The sequence below is a fragment of the Poecilia reticulata genome, linkage group LG14 (genome assembly GCF_000633615.1).
Source record: "Poecilia reticulata strain Guanapo linkage group LG14, Guppy_female_1.0+MT, whole genome shotgun sequence".
Classification (NCBI taxonomy): domain Eukaryota; kingdom Metazoa; phylum Chordata; class Actinopteri; order Cyprinodontiformes; family Poeciliidae; genus Poecilia; species Poecilia reticulata.
Genome location: NC_024344.1, coordinates 19,636,705 through 19,663,309, shown reverse-complemented (window position 1 = coordinate 19,663,309; position 26,605 = coordinate 19,636,705). Strand labels below are relative to the sequence as shown.

At 43.6% G+C, this 26,605-nt stretch overlaps 2 protein-coding genes across 6 annotated transcripts in view; both read right to left on the bottom strand.

Moving 5' to 3' along the window:
* Positions 1–2,936: 2,936 nt before the first annotated feature.
* On the bottom strand, positions 2,937–7,101 carry h3f3c (H3 histone, family 3C). The gene is made up of 4 exons (XM_008428363.2): positions 6,989–7,101; positions 5,239–5,382; positions 4,314–4,467; positions 2,937–4,233 (listed from the first exon to the last, which is right to left on the bottom strand). Exons 2-4 carry the CDS (start codon positions 5,364–5,366, stop codon positions 4,105–4,107), a joined length of 411 nt encoding a protein of 136 aa, XP_008426585.1. The 5' UTR covers positions 5,367–5,382; positions 6,989–7,101; the 3' UTR covers positions 2,937–4,104.
* Positions 7,102–9,217: 2,116 nt separating this feature from the next.
* Positions 9,218–26,605, bottom strand: part of arhgap32b (Rho GTPase activating protein 32b) — an 89,324-nt gene continuing 71,936 nt past the window's right edge. For all 5 annotated transcript variants that reach the window (XM_008428364.2, XM_008428366.2, XM_008428367.2 and 2 more), the window contains 12 exons: positions 21,914–22,063; positions 20,316–20,418; positions 18,871–19,015; positions 18,306–18,388; positions 17,971–18,078; positions 17,316–17,461; positions 17,029–17,230; positions 16,649–16,794; positions 16,490–16,564; positions 15,197–16,015; positions 13,797–14,449; positions 9,218–12,786 (listed from right to left, as the gene is read on the bottom strand). In XM_008428364.2, the coding sequence (XP_008426586.1) occupies positions 10,624–12,786; positions 13,797–14,449; positions 15,197–16,015; positions 16,490–16,564; positions 16,649–16,794; positions 17,029–17,230; positions 17,316–17,461; positions 17,971–18,078; positions 18,306–18,388; positions 18,871–19,015; positions 20,316–20,418; positions 21,914–22,063 (4,793 nt within the window). In that variant the 3' untranslated portion in view covers positions 9,218–10,623. The remainder of the gene's footprint in view (positions 12,787–13,796; positions 14,450–15,196; positions 16,016–16,489; positions 16,565–16,648; positions 16,795–17,028; positions 17,231–17,315; positions 17,462–17,970; positions 18,079–18,305; positions 18,389–18,870; positions 19,016–20,315; positions 20,419–21,913; positions 22,064–26,605) is intronic.

The following is a 26,605-nucleotide window of genomic DNA, read 5'->3' as shown; positions in this document are numbered from 1 at the left end:
CCCCCCGCCCCCTCTCGGAGAAGCCAGTTCAGCCATAATCTCCCCTCTCAGCACTGGGTGTTTCAGACAAACATTTGCACTGTAATCCCAGGGAGGAGCAGATGTGGTGGGGGATGGAGCGCGCCCAGCAGCCCTTGATGAAGGTGATTTGTTTGCTACATGCAGACGGCGGAGGAAAACAGCTCTGAGAGACGTTTCCATATTCTTTCACAAAGTCAGATTCTCATGAGTTGAGAGAATCTCACCAGCAGGTGAAGGGAAAAATTTTGACTGAGCAATTTTAACTAAAAAGTTACCTAAAGTTAAACACACAAGTTTGTATTTCTACCCAGAAAAGGACTTTGTATTGACTTCCTTTTATTTTAGGATCTGAATTTATGCCTAACCCAGACATTTTCCCTAATCCTAATCTGAATTGAAGCATAATTCACACCTTAGTCGTCAACCGAGCCCCTACCCTAAACACACCACTTCTTCTTATGGAAAAGCAAACAAGTGATTCTGATATCAAAACCTCAAAGCTTCACACACGCACACACACACAAATAAAAAATTATCTAAAAATACCTTCTCCTGTTATACAGGTACTTATGGAAGAGAAATAAATTTGCTACCTCAGATTGACCAAAAATAGGTGATTAGTTTGGTTTGAAGCTAGTCTGGTAAAAACCTGCCACTGTTCTAATCTTAAAAAACGGCGCAGAAACTCGACATCATCGTTCACAACATTTTCTTGTGTTCGCTTATTGGACAGGTTGAAATCCAACTGGAGAAATCCAACTCAATGGGAGAAATCTCAGACGGAGCGCTGAAGGGAGATGAGAATAGAGTACAGTGTGTCCATATCCAGGCTCTGTGCATGGTTTCCTTAAAGTTTTACCAACGTAAATGATGAAGGAGTGGCATGCTGTTGTATTCAGTTCATGAAAGAGCGTCAGACAGAAAGCGATAAATAAAGACCTTCAGGACAGAGTAGATCAAAATATAACTTTTTTACTTACATGCCAAACAATAAATGTGCAAATCCCTCTAAATGCTCTAACCCCATCCTGAAGCATGGTGGTGGCAGTGCTGTACTGTGGAGTGGAGCTGAAGACAGGGTGATCCTGGAAGAAACCCAGTCAGAGGCCGATTCACAGGTTCACCTTCACTTTTCAGATTTTTAATGGAAAAGAGATGCGAAGCTATGTGGAAATTTTCTCACACTTCCCTGCCAAGCTCTACTTTGAGCTGGTCTGTTACATAAAACATCAACATTTAGGGTTGTAATGTGAGAAATGTGGAAAACCATCAACAGTTAGAAGTATAATTACTGTTCCATTAGATTTTAGGGATTACATTTAGCATAAATAGCATCGGAGGGAAACAGGAGTAGAAATAAAAAGTTTTTTTTTTGAAAAAAATAAATAAATCACCTAAAATGTGATGTGTGTCCTGTTTACACCCTGTTTAAAATAATGCAATGACAACATCATACATCAGCCATGTCCACAGCCATCATGGATGCTAGAAGGCCTCCAATCAGACCAACACCTGCTGAGCGGTAACTATGGTGATTCCTGCCCAATCAGAGGCGAAGGATGAGGATGGTGGCAGTACAAATCAGAAACGGTCATTTATATTACAAAACATACTTCCGCCATGGGAATCAACACACTTCTGGCTTCCAAATCTGTCCTAAGCTGCAGCCGTTTACCTCTATCATCACCTTCCTGAGCCATTTCCGTCAGATAAACCCTGAGAAACAATAAAGACAAGATTTTTATTGGGATGGCTTGAAGGATTTGTTATGCACACGTTTCAGGACACACTGTAACAAAGTCTGGATGCATCGTATACAAGTGTTCATTGGCTTTAAAGGGAAAGTATTATGTAAAATTATTTGTTTGAGCTGATGATACACAGCAGTGGAATGTCATATGTCATTCAGACAGGAAGTGTTGAGGAACGGTATCTGAGTGATCTCCGTAAGCAGACTGAACTATAACAAGGCCGCCACTCAGACGTTTGGGGCAGCGACAGAGACTTCATCAGCCATGAAGAGGCTTCTTCCTGTTAAAGGGGAGTTTTTCCTTTCCACTGTTGCTACTTGCATGCTCAGTATGAGGGATTACTGGAAACTAAATGGGACTAAGCAACACATACTGATCAATGTAAACTGCTGGGTTTCCTGACAGAAAACTCTTTAGTTTTAAAAATAAATTGAACTTGACTGCATTGTTGGATAACTAGCATGAAAATGACCGAATCTGTCTGGATTGAACTGATTTGTTCTGCAAATTAGCTGTGAATTGGCACTATATAAAAATAAATTACCAGTTAAAAATGCAAAAAAAAATTGTCAATCCTTTTTTATCTTACCAGCAACAAATTATTTTTTAAAGGTTTTATCAGCTATAGTTGACAGGAAAGTGGGTAATGAGAGAAGGGGAAATCCTGTAGCAAAGGTCATCAGGCCGGGAATCAAACCAGCGATGGCCACGTCGAGGACTGAGGCCTCCATACTGTGCTTGACTGTGCTTAACTCCTGCACCACCACAACACACCCAACCAGCAACAAATTAAAAAATATTTTATAATATCCCAGCAACAGAAATGAGAACCGTCTTTGAAAACCCTTAGTCCATTTTAATTATCGAGTGTGATTACGTCTGCTTATGAGTAAAAAGTAGCTGGTTTGAGGTCCTGCTTACTATGACATTAAAATGAAAGCAAAACGAAAAATGTAGCTAATAAAAGACTAACACCTGCTTCATACTTTTTCTATTTAAGACATAAATGTAATTGAAAATCCAATTTTAATTGCTAATAAACACAAAACTACTCCCAAAGCTGCACTCTGAACACCCCTGATCTATCAGCATCAATGTTTTATGTATATAAAGGTGCATTTGTGAAATACTGTAAAGAACAAACACACACACACACACACTCCGTGAAGCTTGTTTTAACATCTATTTATTACCACCATAATATGAGTAATTTGGAAAATACAAAGATCAGCTTATTTATACGTCTGAAAATCTCAAGGAATACGAAAAATATAAAAGAAAACAATTATGAGGTTATATTCTGTATCAGAAATTCCAAGAAAAGGGACAGTTTATAAGCTCAGAGCTGGCAGGAAAGACGAAGACCTGAAACATGCAGAGAGCTTTCACTATGTCAAATCTAATGCTGATCTATGAAGACAGGGGGCGCCAGTAGCATCAAGTGTGATTACAGACCTGCAGTGAAGAACTGAAAAGAAAAGGTGGCGGTGATCTAACGCCCCCGTGTGGTTGCGATGGGAATAATAGTTTCCTGGGAAAACACAGAAGCTCCTCAGAAAGTCCTACAGCAAATCAAATCACTGCAGAAAACTCTTATTTTTGATAATTTAGAAAGTGTAAAATAAGACGTACTCTGTAAATTATGAATTTTATGTGTAGAAAAAAAGAAAAGAAAAGAAAAACCACCGACACCATACCCACGACAATAATCCTTAATTTGAAGCAACCGAGAGATGGACGTTTGTCGAGTACGGTTGGTTTGGAAGGTCAGGGCTGGCGGGTTCACACAAACAGAGCAGCAGTCCAGCCTCTCCCACAGCTGGGGGTCAGGGGTGGTGTGAGGGGGGTGTTCAGGGGACCTCAGGGCTAGTTTTAATAGCACCCTGCTGTGGAAGTTGCAGCTCCCCTTAAGCAGACTAGCCCCTCGGCCAGGTCCCTGCGCTCCGGCTCTGTTTGCTCCACAAGCTGCAGCAGCCGACCTCCAACAGAACAGGTGAGCTCAGAGGCGGGCTCTGTGTTGAGAAGCACCAGGAAAATCCAGTGATACACATTTGAGTATGTGTGTGAACATGCGCATCTGATCCACAAAACTTTTTACATGCACAAAAAAGAAAAAAAAAGAAAGGTACCCTAAAAACATTTTGAGGATGAAAAACTTCTACGAGAGACCAAACTTCGACGTGTTTCTATCTGCTCATGATCAGGATCAGCCTAAAGTCTACTAAGAAGTTGGGCGGGGCTGGAGGGTGGAAGAGGGGTGATGGGTGGCGGGTTTGGGGGTTGGATGAAGCAGTGAGGACAGGGACAGAAAAACAGGAGTGCAGAGAAGCATCTAAGCGCGCTCTCCGCGGATACGGCGGGCCAGCTGGATGTCTTTGGGCATAATGGTGACCCGCTTGGCGTGGATGGCGCACAGGTTGGTGTCCTCAAACAGGCCCACCAGGTAGGCCTCGCTGGCCTCCTGCACGGACACAGAGCCAGAGCGCGGATTAGCGACACAACTTCCACCACGCAACGTTCAGTCGCCGTTGCCTTGCTCACCTGCAGAGCTCCGATGGCGGCGCTCTGGAAGCGCAGGTCGGTCTTGAAGTCCTGAGCGATCTCCCTCACCAGGCGCTGGAACGGCAGCTTACGGATCAGCAGCTCTGTGGACTTCTGGTACCGACGGATCTCCCTGAGAGCCACGGTACCGGGCCTGAAACGACGACACAGGCTCATCAGGAAGAGTCGGCTGGTTCTTGAGGGAGCTAAGGCAGAACCAGTTGTCTGTTCTGGATTTTGTGTTTTTTCAGCTTGATCAGCTGGGTACTCCATCAGAACCAAGCCTGGGTCTGGACTTCCCACTGCCAAATATGACTGATAAACAATAACTTTACTCATTACTCCACCTCTCAGACAAAGTGCTTAATGCTAATTAGTGGCGGTGTCCAAACGTTTTTGTTTTTCTTCTTAATTATGATAGCAAAAACCTATTTTTTTATTTTTATCTGCTAATTAAAGAATAAACTTCACAAATATATCTTAATGAAGGAGGCAAGGCAGACAAGCAATGAGTCTATAGCTGAATACTATAGACTCATTTTTGCTGTCAAAAAAAAATCGGATTTTTTTGGACAGCAAACGCACCACACCCATGCGCTCCCAGGTCTCACTCTTCGGTGTGGAAGTTGTTACTAATAACTCTTCCCAAAACTACAGATGAAAAATCAGCCGCAGAACTCTGACCTGGTTGCTTTTAGTTACACACAACTTGTATTTCAGTAACAAGTCGATAATCAAAAGCTTTTAGTAGACAGTAATAAATAAGCAAAATAATAATAATAATAATAATGCATGTTTTATTAGATCACCTAATAAATAGCATTCATTTAAAAAGGACCAAGTGAAGCTGGTTCAGTGAATGCTACCAAACAGTGATGTCACCAGTTTTGGAAAGCCACCTCTTCCTGTAGGTGAAAACACACACCTGTAACGATGGGGCTTCTTGACACCCCCGGTAGAGGGGGCGCTCTTGCGGGCAGCCTTGGTGGCCAGCTGCTTACGAGGAGCTTTTCCTCCAGTGGACTTACGAGCGGTCTGCTTGGTACGGGCCATGACGACAAAGTTTCACCTGGAAGGGAAAATGGAACCAATCAATTATTATCTATGGAATATGTTGTTCTCTACCAAGATCATTAACTCTTAATGCCTGAATTTGTGTCCAATTGTACAGAAAAAAAATGGAATTTCACCATATAGTTAGGAGCAATCATTGATGTCCATCCATATATTTGTAGTATTCACAACAAAAGTTGTATAAAGTCAATTAGCGTCCCAAGTCCATAAGGGAATAACAACGTACACATTTTAAATCCTTAGCAAATTTAACATTAGTATGACCATTTAGTTTTGAACAAAACCTGAAGTCCAGTCTGAACTTCATCCATCCATCCATTTTCTTTACACCCCTGTCCCTTAGTGGGGTACGGAGGGGTGCTGGTGCCCATCTCCAGCTAACGTTCCGGGCGAGAATCGGGGTTCACAGTCTGAACTTTGTTCAGGAAATTCTCCAGGCTTATTGAAGGACATTTCTCACCTTTTCTTTGTTGGTGCCATTTTGGGTTGGACTTTGTCAACACAACCCCAACCTCGAAACCTGTCTCAATTTTTTTTCTCCATTTCCCCCAAACATATGGATGACAGCCAGGTCTTTCATGTTGCCCTCTGTTATCCAGGTTCCTCTTTATTTTTAAAGACCACGCAAAAGAGATAGCTAAAACAAGCTTTACAAACATCATCTTGCTGGGTGAAAATAGCTTTTTCCCCCTCAATGTTAAAGCCATTTTGTTACATCTTCTCAAGACTCTAAGAAGTAATTGCAAATGATGGGCCTTTGCGAGAGGATGCTGGTAACAAAAGCTCAGTGAGACACTTTTCAGAATTGTTTCTCTGGGTCGTTTACCGCTGTTGGATCCTAAATGTAAAGCGTTTCGTTATTGCCAAAAACCCGTTTACCTACGCAGCTACACCTCAGAGTGAAATCATGTTCATCAGTGTTTTTATTTCCTCCAATTCCGCGGTTTTGTTTGTTTCTCCTTTCAGTTCCGACGTCTCCTAGGAACCCTCGGCGCACAATTTTTTTGGCAGTTACCCAAAAACATCGTGCCCAACCAATCAAAACACTAAACCACAAACCCCTACAACCAATCACAATTTGAAACGGGCGAATGCAAGAAAATACACCAATCCGGTGAGGCGCAGCCGTGTTTGTGGACCAATAGACTTTCAGATTGCATGGTTTGAAGGCGGGACTAACAGTTATAGCCCCGCCTCATACCGCAAGATTATGGCCGCAGACTGAAACGAACCAGCCTACCAATGTAGAGTCAACGAGCAGGATGGAAACTTGAATGATTCTCTACCAAAACTAGAAACGTGGGCGCATTAAACTACCAACAAATTACAGGATATACATATAGGTATCAGAACACCAACGGAGTCGTGGGCGCGACGCTATATTAGAGAGGAAAGCTGAAAGTGGAGCAGCTAGCTCGGCGGTGGAAGTACTGAGCCGTTTTTCTCCCTGTCTGGGCATCGAGGCAGCTGCTTTTCGCCTCACCTCGGCGTCGAATTTAAACGCTTTATAAGCTCCCAAAACACATTCGCCCGTCCAATTCTAACACAAAACAATGGTTTATATTCTAACGTTTAAAAAGTATGTGGAAACGTTTACGTACCGGGGCTGAATTTTCGGCTTTTGCTTCGCAGCGTTTCAGTGTGTTGTGGTTGTGTGGCAGTGTCAGATATTTACTATCTCTCACACAATGGAAGCAGAGCGAGCAGGAGCAAAATGGCGCCGGTGTCAATCATCTTACTCCCACAATGCAATGCCAACATTTGTAAACACTGAAACTTTTTCACCTAAAACGTGGCGGAGAGAGTGGGNGGGGAATCACAATTCAATAGAGTACGCTTAATTTAGAAAATAATCGTGTTTTGATGACTAACGTTTTTCAGTTTCAAATGTCGTCCCAACAGGAAGTGTTTAAGTACATAAAAGGCTCCTAAAAGCTACAATATTACAGTATGGCGATAAATAAGCAGATTGTAAACTTTTGAGTGATGGATGGAGTGAAATGAGGTCTGTAGTAAAAAAAAACCATGATGGGCATTTTTAAGGTTTAATATTCCCTTGTAAAACAGAACGGGAAATAGTTTATACCACTATATTTATCGCGTTGGTATTTAAAGCAGTTGAATGATTCATAAATCAACATCTGCACAAATTAACAAACTGCTCACAATGACTCAGCTTCAACTCAAGGGTTTTGTATTTTCTTTTTTATATGGTCTACGTGTCGGTCTACGTATGGTCTGTCAATTCTCACTTTTCCGGGGACTGTTAAAACTACAACCAGGGATTAAGCCAGAATTTCCAGGTTATCTTGTTTTAACCTATTTTTCTGGAGTTTTTACTTAAGTACTCGGGCATAAATTGCCATGATGGTTTATTCTGGGAAGTTTGGGGTTACTCCAGATGGTAGTTTGTCAAAATGTTGAGCACAACTCTGAAATCAGGGCAAATCTGGGTTTTCTGTTCCAGAAACAGAGGCAAATCTAAGTACTGTCTCCTGCAAACCCCAAGGCTCTAACTCTCCACACACGAGACTGCTGGCTGGTGTTGGTTGATCTGTGCGAAATGTAGATGTCAAAATCTACATTAAAAATTGGATCTTAAACCGTCCAATTAGGATTACACAACTGTTCAAATAAATTTTTGCAGAGCTTTGTAATGTTACATGTGTATGGAGATTGAATTCATGTCTGCATGGAAGAAATGGCAAAGTTTGTGTGTAGTCAGGCAGCAGCTTCTTTTCAAGCAGGATTTCTCTTGTTTTGCAGCTGATATGTTTTCACAGAAGTTTGAAGGAATACTATGTGTAGCCCATATTGGTGTGTGACTTCTGGCATTTGATTGACAATCCTCTCAAGGCTGCAGTTCTGCTTGTTGCCGATGCATTTTCCCCGTCACATTTCTTCTGCCTTCCACTCAATTTTATGTGGAAGGCACATAAAATTGCCTTCCACAATTTTTTTCTGCTTGGATGCAGAACTCTGTGAAAAACCAGCTTCTTCAGCAGTGACTTTTTATGGCTTCCCCTCCTTGTGAAGGGTGTTTATACCCATTTCCTGGACACCAGTCCAGTCAGAAGTCTTCCTCATGATTGTAGTTGACTCACCGTTTAACGGTTCAGGAAACCTTTGCAGGTGTTTTGAGTTAATTAGGATGTGATGCCATGAGTTTCCACTGTATTCTATTTTTCTGAGATACTGAATTTTGTTTATTATCTGCAAGCCTCTCGATAAGCTGGCAACCTGTCCAGGGTGTACCCTGCCTCTAGCCCGTTGACCTCTGGAGACAGGCACTAGCTCCTCTCCTGACCCCAACGTGATAAGGGTGTAAGGAAATGGATGGATCTGCAAGCCATAATCAGTAAAATTACTAGAAACGCTTAGAATATATTTCTCTATTTGTGATGATTCTAGATAATATATTTTTATGATGACTGACAAGTACTATTTCCCTTTTAATATCCATTTTCTTTAGAGGTACCTGTACATATTTGATCTGGTCTGGAAACATCTTGGTATCCCTGTTGCTCAAGATGGTTCCCGATCTCGAGTCAGAGTGCACTACCTATGAGGAAGCAATATGGGCTGGTACCAATCGTGGTGGGCCTGCTTACCTTGAGAGTGAAAATTCTCAAACCCAAGAATGAGCTGGAGTATGTTAGTAGAGTGTGGTGTGTATTAGGTACCAGGACCTGATGGTTCCCCAGCCCAACCGGAGACAGTGGAAAACAACAGAACCATTGATGAAGGAAGCTTTTTGTCCTTTTGCTAGAACTCTTCTACTGAATGAATGGCAGTACAGGAGACAGAACATAATAAAAAAAACATCAAGCTGAGCAATTCCTGAACACCTTTATTTATTTTATATCTGACTTTAGACTCCTCCAGTTTGAAATGAGTTTTTTCACATTCAAGTACACAGTGCCTTACTGTAACAGCCCATCTGAGAACGTAGAGGCTTTAGATAAGGCAAGAGGGGCGAAACCTGCAAGCAATATAGAAGTTAAACTGTTAGAGAGTACACCTGGATTTAAACGTATTGGGTTTATACTGTATGCCATCCATTATGCTGGCCCAGAGGGCCTTGTATTAGACTAATGGATGGATGTACTATACATCTACCTCTAGCCTGAAAACCATGGACCCACACACTATCTGAAGAAAAGAAAGGTAGAAAGAAAAACAGTCCCTCACTATTTAAAATCCCAAGCCAACTAAAATATCTTAAAACTAAACCTGCTTTAAAGTGGTGAACATCATTTCTGTCGTCAACAGTATCAGTAAACAATGTACGATTCTCCAGGAACAAAATTTTAAGGCTCATTAACAAGTTGGTTTTCCCACAAAGCAGCAGCAACATTTTCATCATGTTGTATGAGAAGACATTGTTTCAGCTTTAATCAATTAGTCTAGTACCTGAAAGTACAATGAATAAAAACAAAACAAAACAAACACCATTTTAAACTTCAAAAGCTACAATTTTCATCCACTTTTCCATCTTTACCTCATATGTGCAACAACTGTGCCAAGTCTTTGGTCCCTCTTCCAACAGAAAACACACAAGTACTGAAAGATTCCAAAAAAAGCCACTGAAAACAGTTTAGAGTAACGTTACCTTAAAAAATGGCACAGTAACAGAGAGAGTAAGACATTGATAACCACTGCGACAACCCAAGTAGCTCCATGCCACATCTTCCACTCATCAAAGCCAACATGGACACACAGAACCCTCTTCTTGTGTTGGTACCGGGAGTGGGGGGGCGGATGTCCTTTTACGTTGTGCTGTAACATCCAGACAGAACACAACAAGAGATCTACACACAACTGATCATGAATTACTAAAATGCAAATCTTATTCCAGTTGATTCTCATGCCCAGCTCCACACCTAAAAAAAGTCAACTTAAAATCCCTTTTTACTAGTGATTTCATTTGTAGAACATATATTTATATATCTATATATAGTATATATTTTACATTTTTGGGGTTCCTGCTAAAAGTACCTTACGTCTTTCTTATATACATTTATAATTGGCTACAGTCTCAGTCAGTCACAGTACTGTGACCTCATGGACAATAATTTCAGGTACATTCAGGACTCAGTAAAAAGCCTTGCAATATTCTTTACAATTCATAAAAAATACAGAAAAAGCAAAAATATGAGGGTTCTAGCAGTCCACTGTCCTGCAGAGTCTGCTCACCCAAACCTCAACAGTTTCTTCCCCTTCCCACCCAAACGCTTCATTCGGTACGGAGTTCTGTCTCGGGCCTCTGCAGGCCCAGCTCAGTCTGGATGAAGGCTCCTTGGCCCAGAGCCGTGGAGTAAGCCCTGCTGCTGGGGTTGGCAGGGTACGAGCTGGAGCCAGAGCCTGTGTGTTTTTGGACCGGGGCCTGAGGCTGAGGTACCGGGTGGTAATCATCTAGGTTGTCGTAGTGGGATTGCATGGGTTTGTTGCTGTGTTTCTGGTAGCTGTAGTCCCTGTCCAGGTCTGCTTTGCTCTGGTTGAGGTGCTGCTCTTCTCGGGCGCCGTGGGAACGCTCCGGTTTGCAACGTGCCAGTTGGTCCCGGGGAGGAGGCTCGTCAGTACCGTGGTAACCACCAGATGACTTCAGCTTGTCGTGGTGGTGGTGGTCAGAATCGGGGCACTCGTACCGTGGCTGGAAGGGCTTCTTGGTGGGATGCTCCTGCCGGTATTTGGACCTGCCGCCGTCGCCGCCCAGCTTGTCCTCTCCGCTCTCGTATTTGAGCTCGTGCCGGCTGCTGTCCGACTGGTGAGGCGCGGGAAGAGAGTGAGATGACTGGCATTTCTTGGAAACGCCTTGCTTGGAAATGTCCGACTTGTCTCCGCTGCCGAGGACATGCTTGTCTGTCTCCATGTAGACGAGCCCATCAGGGTCAGACACCATGTGTCTGGGAAGGTAGCGTCCATCTTTGCTCTCCACTGGAAGCAGCACAGCTTTACCAGGGTCAGACTTACTCCGCAGGTGCAAGGTTTCATACCCAGATATATCTGCTGGTGTAAAGAGGCCAACATTGTCGTACTGCGAGAGGACAGGGCCTCTCAGCTTCAGCCTGGCCCTGCTCTCCCTGCGGATCGAGTGCATGCGAAGCCTCTCTGCCTCCTCCGGGTCCCATGGCAGGAACACGGCAGCTTCCTTGCTCCCGTGACCGGGAGGCATGTCTCTGCTGACAAAGCCATGCTCTTTGCCAGGGGGCAGTCCGTGGCGGGAGACGTAGTGGTAACCAGCTGCCTTCCCGCCAGGTCGGCCTCCGGCAGCTCCGGCGTCCCGGCCTCCGTAGGAGTGAAAGTGCCTAACTCGGATTGTGCTGTAAGGGTCAATGTCGTAGAAAGGCGACTCCAATGGGACAGAGCCAGAGTATGGGCTGTAGCGGTACTGCACCCGGCCGTTCTCAAAGTACGGCTGCAGCTGGGTGACGTGGTAGTCGGTCTGGGATGACTGCTGCGGAGGCTGCTGGTACGCCTTGCACTGATAAACGGGTCGGTGATGGAAGAACATGTCGTCTTCCGGCGGAACTTCCGTCCTCTGGATTGGGACAGAGCGAATGGTGGGAGGGACGTGGAAGGAGTGGACTCTGCGGATGGTGGGATAGCCGTGGGTTCTGTCGTGGCTGTAGCCCTGGTGATCCGGCCCTGGGGAGACATGCACACCCCGGGGGGTTCCTCTCAGCTTCATGGAGTGGTGGTAGGACCTGGGACCTAAGGTGCTGTATCTGTTGTCTGCTCGGGCACTGTAGGTTATCTGAGGCTCGGACTTGGACACGTAGGAGTGCGGGGCGACACTGTCCGGGCGGTAATGATGAGGAACAGGCCTCTGGTGGTAGTACGCCGCTCCTGGGGCTTCGATAAGGATGGGCTCTCCTTTAACATGGTAAATATAGGCTGGCTGGTGAGAAGAGGGTTTCCGTGGAGACAGAGGATGATGGGAAAAACCCTCTGTCAGGTGGCCAGCTGTAGGGCCTTCCCTGAACATCTCGTAGGAAGCTTCACTCTGACTAAGTGCTGCTGTGGCCAGTTTGCTTTCCAAGGTGCGAACTGGGGGAACAGGAGGAGTGGGTCCATAAGAGTCATTGTGTTTGGCTGGTTCTTTACACGGCTGTACGGGTTTGATGGCTTCCCACGGTTTCTCGACAGGTTCCGCCGAGGTGGGTGCTATTCTGGCACTGGCTTTAGACGGGTGGGCCTGGGGATGGGGGTGGGCCTGGGAAGCTGAGTGAGGCTGCGGTGGAAGACGAGGCTGTGTGTGAACTTGGTTGTGCAGCAGAGTCTGAGGCTGGTTCTGAGGAAGCGAGACTGGCTGCCTGATGGGTTTCTGAGCTGTTGGAGGAGGTTGCTCTGATAGTTTGGGAAGGATTGGAGCTGACGCACAATCCTCAGCTTTCATCTGACGATTCAAAGAACAGAAAAAAAAGACAAGTTAGGATTTGTTCCAGTTGGGAAAAGTCAAAGAAACCTGATCTACATACTGTCCTGAGTTGCAGTGCCTTGAAAAAGTCTTCATACACACAGTTACCACACTTGGTGATGGCAACATAAGCTAACTAGAGGGCAATCCTGGAGAAAAACCTGTTGGAGTCTACAAATGAACTGGGACTGGGGTAGAGATTAACTTTCCAGCATGATAATGATTCTAACCATGCAGCCAGAGGTACAACAGAATAGTTTAAGTCATATGTGTTAGACCGCTGCGGTCAAAGTAATTTTAATTGAGAATACGGCACCTAATTACAGCTGTAATTGTAGAGAAAGGTGGCTCAAAAGTATTAAACCTGTGGGGGCTGAACAGAAATGCGTACCATACCTCTCAGATTTTATTTTGTAAGAAGCTTTGACAACTTGAATGTTCTGCTGAGAACACTGATTTATAAAAGGTAAATACTTGACACTTCCCACATGTATGGGTCAACTGAGACGTTTGCAAGAGAGAAGATAATAAGATAGATATTCCCTGTTGTCGTATTTATTTCCCTTGAGCAGACTCTGACATGCTAAAAACAGAGTCCACTATGTGAGGCTTTTTCTTTACCATTACTTCAAGCTGCTGCTGTACTTGGAGACAAAAGCTCACTGGATATTTTGTCTGAGCGGTTTATTGTGTTAAGCTTTTATCATGTAAAGTACTTTGAACTTCCTTTTCTTCTGAGATGCGCTACGCAAATAAACATAAGTCAGCTAAAAGTCTCCACTATACCTTGAACACACCAGGTGTAAACATCCGTCAATTGCCAGCCTGTTTTCAGGTATTCTTTAGACAATCTGACATCAAATTCAGCTTAGACATTTTTTTGTCAGCAAGTCTCTATTATGCAACAAAGTTTAGCTCTTTCTTTATCATATATGCTGTAGTTTAGGATCATGGCAGAGTGATAGAGCTCTGATCTCCATAACATTTACCTCAGCAGAACCAGGTTGCTGTAGAACCCTCTCGTCTTTGCTGCTGCCTCTCGGCGTCGTGGCTGCAGCAGCACCAGATGAGCTGCTGTGACCGGCGGCCTGTCTGGAGACCTGCTGCTGTCTTTCAGGACTCTTCCTGGTTGGAGAGGTCAGGCTGGTTGAAGTGGGAACTTGGGCACATTTATAAAGCGGAGTGCTTGGCGGGGTGGATTTAGTCTCTGGCTGAGTTCTGGACTGGGCTGTAGCAGAACTGTCTGATGGCTTAGTGGTGGTGCTGGTGAACTGTGATGGCGGCAGGCTGGTTGGTGGGCTGGAAGTGGTTCGATCATGTGAGCTGGTGATAGCAGTAGCAGAAGTAACGCTTGGTGGTGGAGAACTTATTGCTCCCTCTCCTTCCTCAGATGCAGTGTGGGCCGGTGGAGCTGGTGGACGGGACGATTCTGGAACGTGTGAGACCTGCAGTTGGACAGAGGACACCAGCGTGGGGGGCCCAGAAGACTGGAGCTGAGACTGAACGGAGACCTGCTGGGCCGATTCGGCCAGAGCTAGGGCCAACATGCGGGCAGCATTTTTAGGAGGTGGAGGGGGAGGGGGGGCAGTAGAGCTGAAGGAACGAGGGGGGAGGTCCTTTGAAGAGTCTGGAGTGAGGACTCCTACCAGGAAGACAAGAACAGAAGGGATGTGCAGCTGAATCATCAAGAAGCAACAGAGCAGAGTGTGAAGGTGACAGCAGGGAGGAAGGTTCAAGACAAGAAGGTGGGGGATGTTGAGCATGGGGCTTTGGTAAGGTAGTGAGAGATTCAGGTTAAACCACAAAAAAAAACTAATACCGTGTTCAGACCAAACACATTCTGCCTGTCAACACCTCAAGTTGGTTGCTTGATATGGAGCCTCAAAATAGCTCTGGAACCAACGCTGGGGAGGGGCTCTAGACTTGTAACTTTTTTCCCCTCTCCCGGTCTCTTTATACAATGGCGGATGAAATATCGAGAGTGTCTTGGCTTTATCTACAGAAAGTGGGAGAATGCTGTCGTCGACCGCCTCTGCGCCATGTTTAATTTCACCCGATAATTCAAGCTTGTCTCACCCAAGCTCAATTTGACGACCTGCTGACCTGCATTATTGCCTACATCTCCTGGCAGCACACCAACTACAGGCCACCATGTCTTATTGCATCCAGCTGCAAAATTTCAGATCTTGTAACTCCAGCATTGGATACACGTTGAACACTCAAAACGCTTCAAACGCGCAGCACCAGATGAGACTTCTCGACGCACCTTACACAAGCGTCCACATAGATGTTGCACATAAACAGATGGCCCTGACGCTACGTTCGGTCTGAACACATCATAAAAACAAAAGCATGCGTCAGACTATAGAGATCCTTTTTTTCTTCTTACCTTGATGCTCCTGGCTGGTGGTTACCGGTTCCTGCTCCACTGCTTCCTTTCCTACAAGGTCCTTACTGTCCAACGTGTCAAAGGTCGCCAGCTTAGAGTGCAGCTCCTTCTGGAAAGCTTCAGTGAGTGATGGCTCGGCCCCCCTAAGCAGCACACTGCCCATCAGGGGAGGAGACTCCTTGGGCATTGGAGGAGGAGATAAAGGTTGCTTAGAGATGGGCTGTCCAGCTCCGTTTCTGTCAGAAATCTCTGGGGAGAAAAGCTCCAACGTAGCAAACGGAGTCAAACTGGAGGCTTTCCCACATTTAATAGGTGACACAGCCTGCATGGGCTTATCAGTGTAGGAGTAAGACGTGGTCAGCTTCTTGCTTTCCGGCTTCTCTGCAGCATCCATGCTGCAGTCTGCAGACAACAGCGGGGAGGTCACGCTGCCTGGGAAGGAGGCGGTGATGAGGTTGGAGGCGTTGCTCTTGGGGCTCCTCTTTAATGTGGAGCCTTCAGCGCCAGTTGAGGAGTCATCCAAGGGGAAGGCAAAGGTGGTGTCTGGCACGCTGCACTGAAAAGACATGGGGTCGAAGTCTAACGAGGCCATGCCGATGTCTGGTGGGCTCAGGTCCACGTCTTCGCCCGCTGAGCGGGGTGGCGAGATCAGGGCGGGGACGCAGATGGGCCCGTCGTCTCCGTCGCTGTCCTCCGTGGCGTCGAGGTTGTCGTAAGAGTTGCACTGCTGTCGGCTGTCCAGCAGTTCTCCGTTGAAGGAGGCCGACAGAGCGTCGCTGCTGGAACGAGGACGGCGAGGACGGTACACCTTTGACTCCCCTAGAGGAGGACAAGAAGCTATAGTGAGATCACAGTAGAGACGGCAGTCTTTCAGTCTCTCGCGATTTGATTCCCATTTTTAGGGTCGTAATTTTTTGATTCAGAAACAATCTAGAAATCCTGCTTGAATTATGAACCGACAAGGACAAATAGAAAATGAATTTAAAACAATTCTGTAAGGTTCCATACTGTATCAAATGTCATCAATTTATATTTGAACTAAAATATGTTTTTGCACAAAATCCTGTAATTTAAATAACCAGCATTGTGTTAGCCGAGCTCCCTGTCTTTGATTTTCTTAAATCAAAAATAGATAAAAGATTTATTCAAAATATAAAAACAGTGCAGACTAAAATCGATTTGAGCATTTTGAGTCGGAATTCCCACGATGAGGAATTGTAATTTTTTTCTGCATCTCTAGACAAGCACAAGGATTTTGAGTCAAAATGCACCAGAGGGCCTATAAATAATTACCTTCAACATTGTGCAGTGAACTCAGTGACTCCTCGCTTTTAGCTGACCTCAACGTGGCCGTGTCGCCTCGGCCTCCTGAAACGTCACACAGTGTTTCTAAATGCACAGTTCTGGGTTCCTGCAGGCAGCCGCTGTTTGGTTAAAGCGCTACAGACTCACCGGGGAGAGCCATGGCTTTCAACTCACTGGGCTCACTGGGGTTGCGTTGCAGCTTACGCTTGGACAGAGAAGACGATTTGCCGAGGTTGAAGAAAGAGCGCCAGCTTCCCACAGGAGACTTTTTGGATTTGATAGGGGGTCTTTTCCTGTAGAGCATTATCAAACATTACGATAATGCAAAATCTACTTGAAATATTGCATACAGATTTTTAAAGAATCCACTCTGAGCTATGTTTTAAAAGGGGAAGGATTATGCATTATACAGATGGAGATGTGGGAGTTAAATATTCACAAAGCTTCCAGCAGAGGGAGACAGAGTACAGGTTTTTATCACTTTATTCCAAATTGTGACTGTTTCATGAAGCACTAACATGACAAACCTCTCAGTGGGAAACTCGATGACCGTGTGGAACTTCCCTTGCAGGGCGGCTGGACCCTCGCCCACCTCGATGTACTTGCTGTCTTCAGTCACCGGAGAGTTGATCTGAGCCTGAGTCCTGGCCTGGGCCTCTTCCAGGCTCAGAAGTTTGGTGGAAGGTGACGAAACCAGCAGGGATTTAGGTCGAGATAGAGAATTGTGTCCTGGTGACGTAGTTACAGGAAATGAACGGCGGCAATGTAGACGTGGAGCCAAAAGCACGTGCAGCAGTGAGATGTTTGTGTGTACCTGTGCCCTCTCTGATCAGGGAGCTGAGTTTGGTGCTGAAGAGCACATCAACGTGGTTGAGGATGAACTCCACTACTACAGACTGAATTCGTACTTCCATGAAGGCTGCTGTGCCGCTGAAGCAGGCAGATTCAATCTGCTTTGACCTGAATCAACAGAGTACAGAATAGGCTTGTTTTAATAAAGAACTACAGTAAAAGAAGCCTGAGCACTTCCTTTCAAAAGCATCCACTTGTCCTGCGTATCGTGACACAAGGACATAACGCAGGCTGTTGTTTATTGTTGCTATATCTTCATCCAGGAGTAGTTTTTCACTACCCACACATTAATAATTACTGCATTCTGTATTAAAATTATTAAATGTTTTAACCTTGCTCCAACTAATTAAACCTGATGTAGTGTCATCTCGTTTGGATTGATTACTGTTAGTTGAAACTCCTGGCTGACTCTGCAAATATGTTACAGGGTACACAATCAAAAGAGATTGTGTTGTTGATGCCGCGACATTTAATTAAAGATCTGCAACACAGAACAGCTCAGTTTAGTGGTGCAGTTGCTACGGTCTATCGGCATGTATCACAATGGAAAAGAAAATCAACAGATGGTTAAATATAGGACACATCCCCTCTGTTTTATAGAATATGATGCCCCTTACCGTAGCAGGTTGGGCGCCCAGACAATGGCCAGGTTCTTTGTGTGCATGTTGGTGATGTAGCTGAACGCTGCCAGGCGGGACAGGTGTCTCATGAGGAACTCCAGGGTCCTGGAAATCCAATAATAATCGCCAGAGATTCAGCTGGGAATGTTAAAACTAATGATCCATGCAGAGTCACTTCTTAACAACTGTACCTACTAGATTTAGGGACTAGTAAGTCCCTGAATCTAGGGACTTACTAGATTTAGGGACAGCAAACATTAACAAGTTCAATGTAGCTTTAACAACGCTCTTTCTTAAGCTGCCAGCAGATGGCAGTGTGCTGCCACACTGACCTGTAATGAGGCGGAGGAAGCTGCTGAATGACATCATGAATTTTGATGAGTCGCTCTTCGTCCGTTGCTGCTGATACAGCCTCCTTCACAGTGAAACCAAGGCCAGAGATGAATGGCAGGAGGGGACAATATTAAACACATTGTTACTCTTTGCTGCTATAAAAGCCCCTGAGTGGAGATAGCAACCACTGAAGCCCCCATCGCCCCCTGTGCAGCCATGGCAACCAGAAAACATTTACCTCGGCCTCAGGGACGGCTCTGTTGTGCTTGGAGGAGGTTTTTATTCCAAGTCACAAAGTGTGGCTTGCAGCATTTCTAACGACAGGGCGTGTCAGGTAAAATGTTAATATTTTGGGGTTTTCTGTGGCTTATAATGTCATCACTTTTGAAGAATTTTGCTTCTTTTTTTAAAAACAAAAATTACAAACAATTGTACAGCAAGAAGAGTTACAGCTAGTCCAACAAGAGGGAAGGCCAGAGACAGTCGTGTTACACCCTGGAGGAAGAAAACTTTGCACCAAGTGATAACTTTCTAAGCACGCATAAGGAGAAGTGTTTTGCTTACAGAGAATTTCTCGTAGAGCTGGTAGGTGAGCAGCGGGTTGGGCAGCTCTCTGAAGTACAGCTTGCACAGCGAGCCGACGCAGTGGATGTCCTGGATGTAAACATCTTTGGTCAGGTCAGGTATCTGCTCCGAGTCAAACTCATGCCTGATGACGGAGACAGAAAGAACAAAGCAACAGTCAACACGCTAATAAATGAATCTGTGAATCATTTATGAATCTGGGAGGATCTGTGGAAGATAAAAAAACTGCAACACACTTTCCATTTTAGGATTTCATGCTTTTCTGAACTTAAATTTAAAAAAAATATTCTGGATGTTTGAGAGCAAAGAAATGTATCTAGTTGTTCTACAGATCCTGAAACAACACGATACAAAGTTCACCTTCCAATCCAGGAATGTGATTAAAAAAAAACTGTTTATTAATGTAGTTCATTGTTTGGCTAAGTTACCTCTGCTTAAATATCTACTTAGATGTGTTAGGTGTAGCTCCTTAAAGCACAGTTTGTACATTACATGTTTTCAATTTTTTTTAAAACTGGGTTTCTGGGTTAAGAACCATACTGGGAATTATGAAGCTCTAAATCCCTAAAAAGCAATGAAAGCTCTGAGGATGGATGTTTATTATGGTTTTTTCACTCAGTAACTCAGTGTTATTTTAGAATAGAATTTACTGCTTAAAAATGTTATTTAATTTCAATAATTTTTAAATAAACATGATTAAATCCTAAAGCATATAGAAAAAAAACTAATTCTGGGGAGGAAAAACAGTGTCCTAAAATAAACAGATTTGATAAACTGACCAATAAGTTTGATGGAAATTCAGATTACGCCTCAACGATTCAGACAAAACATGTAGGAATGTTTTAATCAGACTCGGAAAATGATGACAACGACTTGCAGACCTTTCTGCGTAGAAACCCTGTGAATAGTTCACAGCTGAAAAATTACTCGTCTCTTATGGATGCCAGTTTATGGCTTCAGGAAATGAAAAAGAGACAATGAATTAAAACAAAAACACCACAAGTATTTCCTCAAAATGAACAAAATCAAAGGAGATCCGCTCATGCTTTCAGCGGTCCAATAATAAACATCAGAAATGAAAATCTAAACAAGAGCACAGAATATGCAAACTTGCCACTGTTCAGATACGCTTACAGTCCAATCGTTACTCTTGAGTCGACGCCAATAAGAAGGAAACACCAAGGAATCAACCAGCATAAAGTGAGTTTACTGAAACTCAAAGCAGGAATCTTTTCTGCACGGTAGCACACAGAGCTTTGCTCCTAGAAACGTAATGACATAAAACTCTGCCTCCTATAAGCATGACAGATTTTACATTGCCGTCTATGTAGCGATTAGAAAGTCACCACTTCTCTGGAGCAGCCTGGATGTCTTAGCAACGCTTTCTGAGCTCAAACTCCGTTCAGCAGGAAATGTCTCCTTACCGCAATTTCTGGATATTTGAAGCGATCCCAGAGAGGCGGTAAATGCCATCCACCACGCCGTGCTTCTCGATGAACTCTGTGCAGCTCTTGAGGACTTGGGGCACTGCCAACACAGAACAGAAGACCAGCATGTCATCCATTTCCAATCAGTTTTGTCTGATTTGAGCACTACAGTTCCATGAACAGAGAGCCCTGCTGTTGAAGGTTGAGTAGGGAATCAACAGGCTGGTGGAAAACGTCTGCAGGCTCTTAACATAATGCAGTTTGAAAAGAAAATGGGATACTACTTTTTAAATGAAAATATCCTCATGTAATGTAATGTTGCATGTTTCCATGGTAAGATAAGACGCCTGTGACTGAGACAATCCAACACACACACACAGCGTTAAAGCGCCCAGTGCGTGACTGCATACCGGGAACAAAAAAAACCCATTAACAAAGTTCCTCCGTTCTGCTTCAGCTACTGTGAATCACACAGACATGTTAGTTTTCTACATATGCTCACTGTTTATAGAAGACATAAAGTGTGTGTGTGCAGCAGAGTTTCCAGACCTCCCACCAACACACACCAGTCAGAAGAGGACAGAATGAGATATTGAGGGGAGCAGCTGTTCTGACTAACTCCACACAGCCGCAGAGCAAACACAAAACCAGGAAGAGTTTCTCCAGAGGATGGACGGACTCAGCTCATTTCCCCAAAGACGACGACGACAACAAAATGAAGAAAATCAAAAACACCATAGCTCTGAGGTGTTTGGCAGTAGGGCAGCAGAAGCAGGTTCTTCTGGGTGCGGTGGGTTGTTGGGAAGGGTTCTGGTGAATCAGACTTGTTTTGGGAATTTGGGTCATTTGAGAAACACTTTAGATCCGTTTATGTTTTAGATTAACCAATTGATAATTTGACAGCAAAAGGTGCTTAATACGAGATGATTCAGATGAAGCTAAAACTATGCCAACTGATGAGTTTTTGGTAGAACATATTTACAAAGAAATATATATTTTTTAATCTTACATGCAAAGTGTAAACATTTTTGCACAGTTTTGGCTTAATTATTCCTGCTAGTGTGTTGTTTTTTCATAAAATGGCCGTTTTTGAGTCTGTACTCGAGCTAACGATTAATCAATCGATTACTAAATTAGTTGACGATTATTTTAATAATCAATCAGTCACAATTAATCTGATTAATCACTTCAGCACTAATTTGGAAAGCCAAAACTAACTAAATTTAGGCTAAACTAAGCCTAAACCAGGTTCTGATGGTGAGAGTAGAGTCTGGACTCCATTTTGCTCCTCGGCTCACCTGAGGAAAGCTCAAACAGTCGGTGCCCAATGAATGTAAATATTGGTTCTCCTGCAGCAGAGAGAGACGGGGAGGCTGATGTGTACTTAGATGATGTGTATTATATTAACTGCAAGTAAACCTCTCCATCCCCAGGGAGCATTTTTGTGCAGTTAAGCCTCCCTTAACCCAAGCTCTTAGCTTAAAGCTGAACGGATTCTCTCTGCTGATTCACTCAGTGTCTCTGTGTTAAGCAAAGCACAGAAATACTCGTTTAAATGCAAAAAACTGGAAGTGTTCAATTAAAAAAAGCATTACCATCATGTCCTGAGTTGAGGAGGTGCTCTCCCAGGTCACAGCCGAACACCCTTTCCCGGAGGATCCCTCGCTGCTTCAGCTTTTGCTTGGTGGGCCTGGACTTCATGAAGGAGCGCAAGAAGGTGATCAGTTTGCCGTGCTTCTTAGAAACTGAGAAAGGAAGGAAGACAGAAAAAAGACGCGTTAGGTGATGAGAATGGTTGTTTACTGTGGGCTGTACACAGACTCTCACATTGATCCATGCACAGGAGTGAAACCCCAAACTGGTCAAAGCTGCCCTATTGTGTGTTTGAGTTTCCATTCTCATGCTAAGTCGCTCTTTATGCGCGTGCTGTCTCGGATCCCGCCTCCCAGGCGACAACAAAGGAATCTTCCACAGAACACCTTCCTGAACACTAGATAGGCCGTCGGAGGAACGTCATGAGCTCGTTCTTCGTCTCTGGAGAAATGTGGGAAAGGCTATCAAGTTCACTAAACAAACAAAAAAGCCGTTCGCTTCTCAAGACGGTTTCAAAACCTTCCAGTTAGCCACCAGTAAGAGAACAGCAGCAAACTCTGGTTCTGTTTGTTTGACCCCAGAACTACAGAATCGTTTTGGGCTCAGCATTCTGCGCAGCATAACTTGCCACCGGCTCAGTTTCCGCTCCCCATCACAGCCACTGCTTCAAAGAGGACATTCATGTCAGATATCATCCCGTCTTGTTATCCCACTATTCTGTTAAAGCATTACAACATCTGGAAGTTATTAATTTACATGTTCATTCTAAGTAACTCTGAAACTGCTGTATAAGTTTTGGCCACCATTTCCTGTCTTAATGGAAAAACTGCTGTGGTACCGAAAACCTGAAAAAAAGGAATCTAATCACGTAAAAGCCGACTATTGTGGGAGTTGCTCTTGTTCTCTGCTGCAAGGCGATGTGGCGCTTTGCTGAGCTCAGATAAACAGGACTTAATGTAAGCAAAGTTTGTATTTGCTCTTCATCTTAGGCTGGAAGCTTTAAGTTAGCGTAAGAACACAAAAGTGTTATCTGAACTTTTTAAAACTGGAATCTGAAAACCTGATAGCTCAACTTCCCTACAGAAAACAACAGCGTGTGGAAGCTGCTAATGAGGTTATTGCTAGTTTGAGAATTAGCTAGGTGTACGTGGAAACCACAAAGAGAACAAGGAGCTGCCAGCTGTTTTACTCAGGCAGCCACTACAATTGGCTGAAACCTGATAAGTTACATTCAAAGCATGTTTCTTCACCATCTGCAGACTAAACTTCTCTTGTTTCAGGTCAGTTAGGATAACCAAAGTGGATTCTATTCACTAAATGCCACAACATTTGACCCAAGTCTTGCAGAGGCTATGCTAATGAATAGTAAGGAAATTTTGAATTAAAAAAAAAAAACCTCAGTTTCTTCTGCCATTTAGCAAATGGAAATGTTGGTAATCCTAATAGAACTGAAATGACATTAGCTTAGTCTTCTATGTCAATGTGAAAAAACAAAACAAAACAGTTTTGATCCTTTTCATATGGTAAACTAAGTATAATTTAATATAGGAGCTTAAATCATTTTCTTTCTCCATTTTGAAACGTTTGTCAAATTCTTTATCTGCAGAGATTTCTGGTTCAGTAAATCTGAGATTTTTCGTTTTTAACATTTTAAAAAGGATTTAAAAGAATACATATATACAGTAGTAGTGGTTTTACTTTTAGATACTTGTTCTAGTAAATTTTCCTGGATCTGTGGATATTTAGTGATTTGGAGAGAAAAACGTCTGCAAACTCTGGCCTGGTTTTTCTGAAACTATTGCATTATTTATACACATTCTAATGGCAAGTCCTTCAATTTTGAATTGATCAAAATCAGAAACAAACACTTCATACACAGTACTGGAAGAGACACTGGAAATGGCTAGAATCAGGATCAGCAGTTCTGAGCTTTATAAAATCTGCTATGCGTCTATAATTTTGGGGGGAAAAAAACTGCAGTCAAGACTGTGATTAAAAAGAACAGCCCACAGCCTTGATAAGAAAATTTTCAATTATTACAATAAAAACATTTTTAAACACAAAATTCATGAAACGATTGCAAAATTGTCACAGTTATTGAATATTTGAAATTACTAAAGTAAATACTATTGACTTTATATTTCCTTCCCTCCTCCCAGTGAGAAAAGTCACATCTGAAAACACCTCTAGACTCCTGATTGTGTTGCAAAGCAGCACAGTCAGCTCCTACTCTTCAGCCAGCCTCTGCAGAGTCATGCACACGCACACACACATGCGCGCACACACATGCACAAAAAAACCAACAACAACAATATCTCCCACATCAGGGAAGCGTGGAGCTCCAAGTTTCCCCCCTGGAAGAAATTTCTTCTGTGCTACTGGATGAACCGGGAACTGCTGATGCAGCTAACTCTGCTCACTGTCGAGGCATCAAAAAGGGCTTTCAGTGTCACTGCCACATATGGCAGGAAGAGAAGCTGACGGTGCAACAGTACCGGCTCACGCTGACGCGTCACTGACTGAGAGGACAACACGGAGATGAGTTCAGTGACAGACATGCCTCAGAAGCTGGACTGAGACTCCCATGTGCTTGTTGTCACAGAGGATGACGGCCATAAAGGTCCAAGACAGCAGCAGGGTGAAAGGCTGGGAGCAACAATTAATTACAGCATGCACAGTGTTCATACACAGAGGATTTCTGCTGGGTTGAGTGTATGCACAAAGAGAAGAATCTGGAGCATAAAGTTTTAGGAAACTTTCAACTCTAAAAACAATAAAAGCGAAAGTTTCAACCGATTTCTAAAACCTCCCGGCAGTCCAGCGACCGACTTTTGGACTTTTAAGAGTTAGAAGACTCCCAACGATCCAATTCTACTCTAAATAGTACAGCATTTTTTTTCTTCTGCTAATACGAGTTTATTACAAACCGGTGGGACAGAGTGGTTATTGTTTGCAAACATCATAAAATCACTTTGGCAATGTGAGACTCCAGAAGGTACCGGGGGGACTCGCTTATTTACAGAAAGAGTCATGGAAGCCAGCAGCCTGAACCGATTTCTTTCCTAAACCGAGGCAGGACAAAGCCAAACACAAGGTGCTGATTATAAAACCTGAAGAAGTTGAGCAGATTACGCACGAAGCTCTTAGATGACTGCATGTTGAATCAGCATTTACAATGAATCACCAGTATCTCTTAAGAAACTAGACTTAATGATAACGATGTTCTTTCCTAACCTAATTTCTCTACGTCATACGACCTGGAAGTCTGCAGCAGTCAGACTAAAGGACAACTCGACAGCTGTAAAACAGAGTCGAGACCAAAGCAAGCAGAGCCTGAGTAGAGGTCAGGGCCGGTCCAAAGCTTTTTGGGGCCCCAAGCAGATTTTCATTTAGGGGTCCCTCCTACCAGCATGTTGCTAAGATGAATGTTTATCTATCTGTGTAGCATACCAACTATCGCTAGCATCATTTGTAATTAGCTCATCATTACCAGTGTTATTATGGTTATTGATGTTAACCATACAAGAGTAGCAAACTAAAATATTTGGACTTTGAAAGGCAGAGCGGTATTTAGGTGTGTCACATTATTTTAACTGTTTGAAATTAACACCAGCTGATAAACAGTTTGTTATCTTATAACTTCAAAACAGCAGGAAAATCTTAACATATTATTCATGTAACAACTATAAAATTATATGGAAGTCATTTTCCATGTTCATTTAGTTTGTATTTTTATTATTATTCTATGAATATGTACATGTATATTTTTTTCATGCAAGCTTGGTGCTCTTGGGAACCCCCTTAGAGGTGTACAGGTCCCAAGAGGTTACTCAACTCTCATTTGGCTTGGGCCGGCTCGGCTAGAAACACACCAGTGAAATGGCCAGAGCCTGGAATAGGACAAAGTTGCTTCTGATCAGGAAGTGAATAAGAAAATGTTAACCAACATGCTTCTTCATATTCGGTTTGGTTCAAAACTACTTTTAAAGAAGCTGCAGCAATATTTTCTCTTATTGGTACATTGGTACTTCAGGCTGGAATATCTGATGCGCTGACAGCAAGTCTGTCGAGTCTTCCAGTACATCCAAGACTGCTGAACAGGAAATTTAGACTCTTCTCACTGTTGCCTCTAGGAAATACCAGAATGCGGAAGTCTACCTTATATAACTAGCATAACTTCAACAGAAAAATTTAAAACGTTTATTTCCCCAAACAGTCGTGGATGACTGAGTCAAAGTTGGCTTTTTTTTTTTTTTTTAGTAAAGCTATACAACAAAACTTCTAGAAAATTACAAAACAGTATATCTCTGTGCAAAACTAATGTTTATTGACAGAATTAACAGCAAGCCATGCAGTGTTTAAACTTTACAGCTGCTGACAGGGTGACATCCACACTGCTACGTGTGTAAACAGCAGTGCAGTGTCTTACTAATAAAACGGCAGTCATGACTGTCAGTGACCTCTGTTTAGACAGACTCTCAAAGTGATGACGAGGACAGCTAAATGTCTGAAGCTTTCATCTCCCTGTGGATAGATGACACCAGAAAGAGGCAACTGTTCCAGAGATACGGCCTGTCTGTGCTCCATATGTTAACTCCAACCCTCCATAGTAGAGGAGAACAAAAATAACTGGGCAAGAAACACAGAAAACAGGAGACTATAGGGAATATCAGCACAATCAAATGCAAAACAAA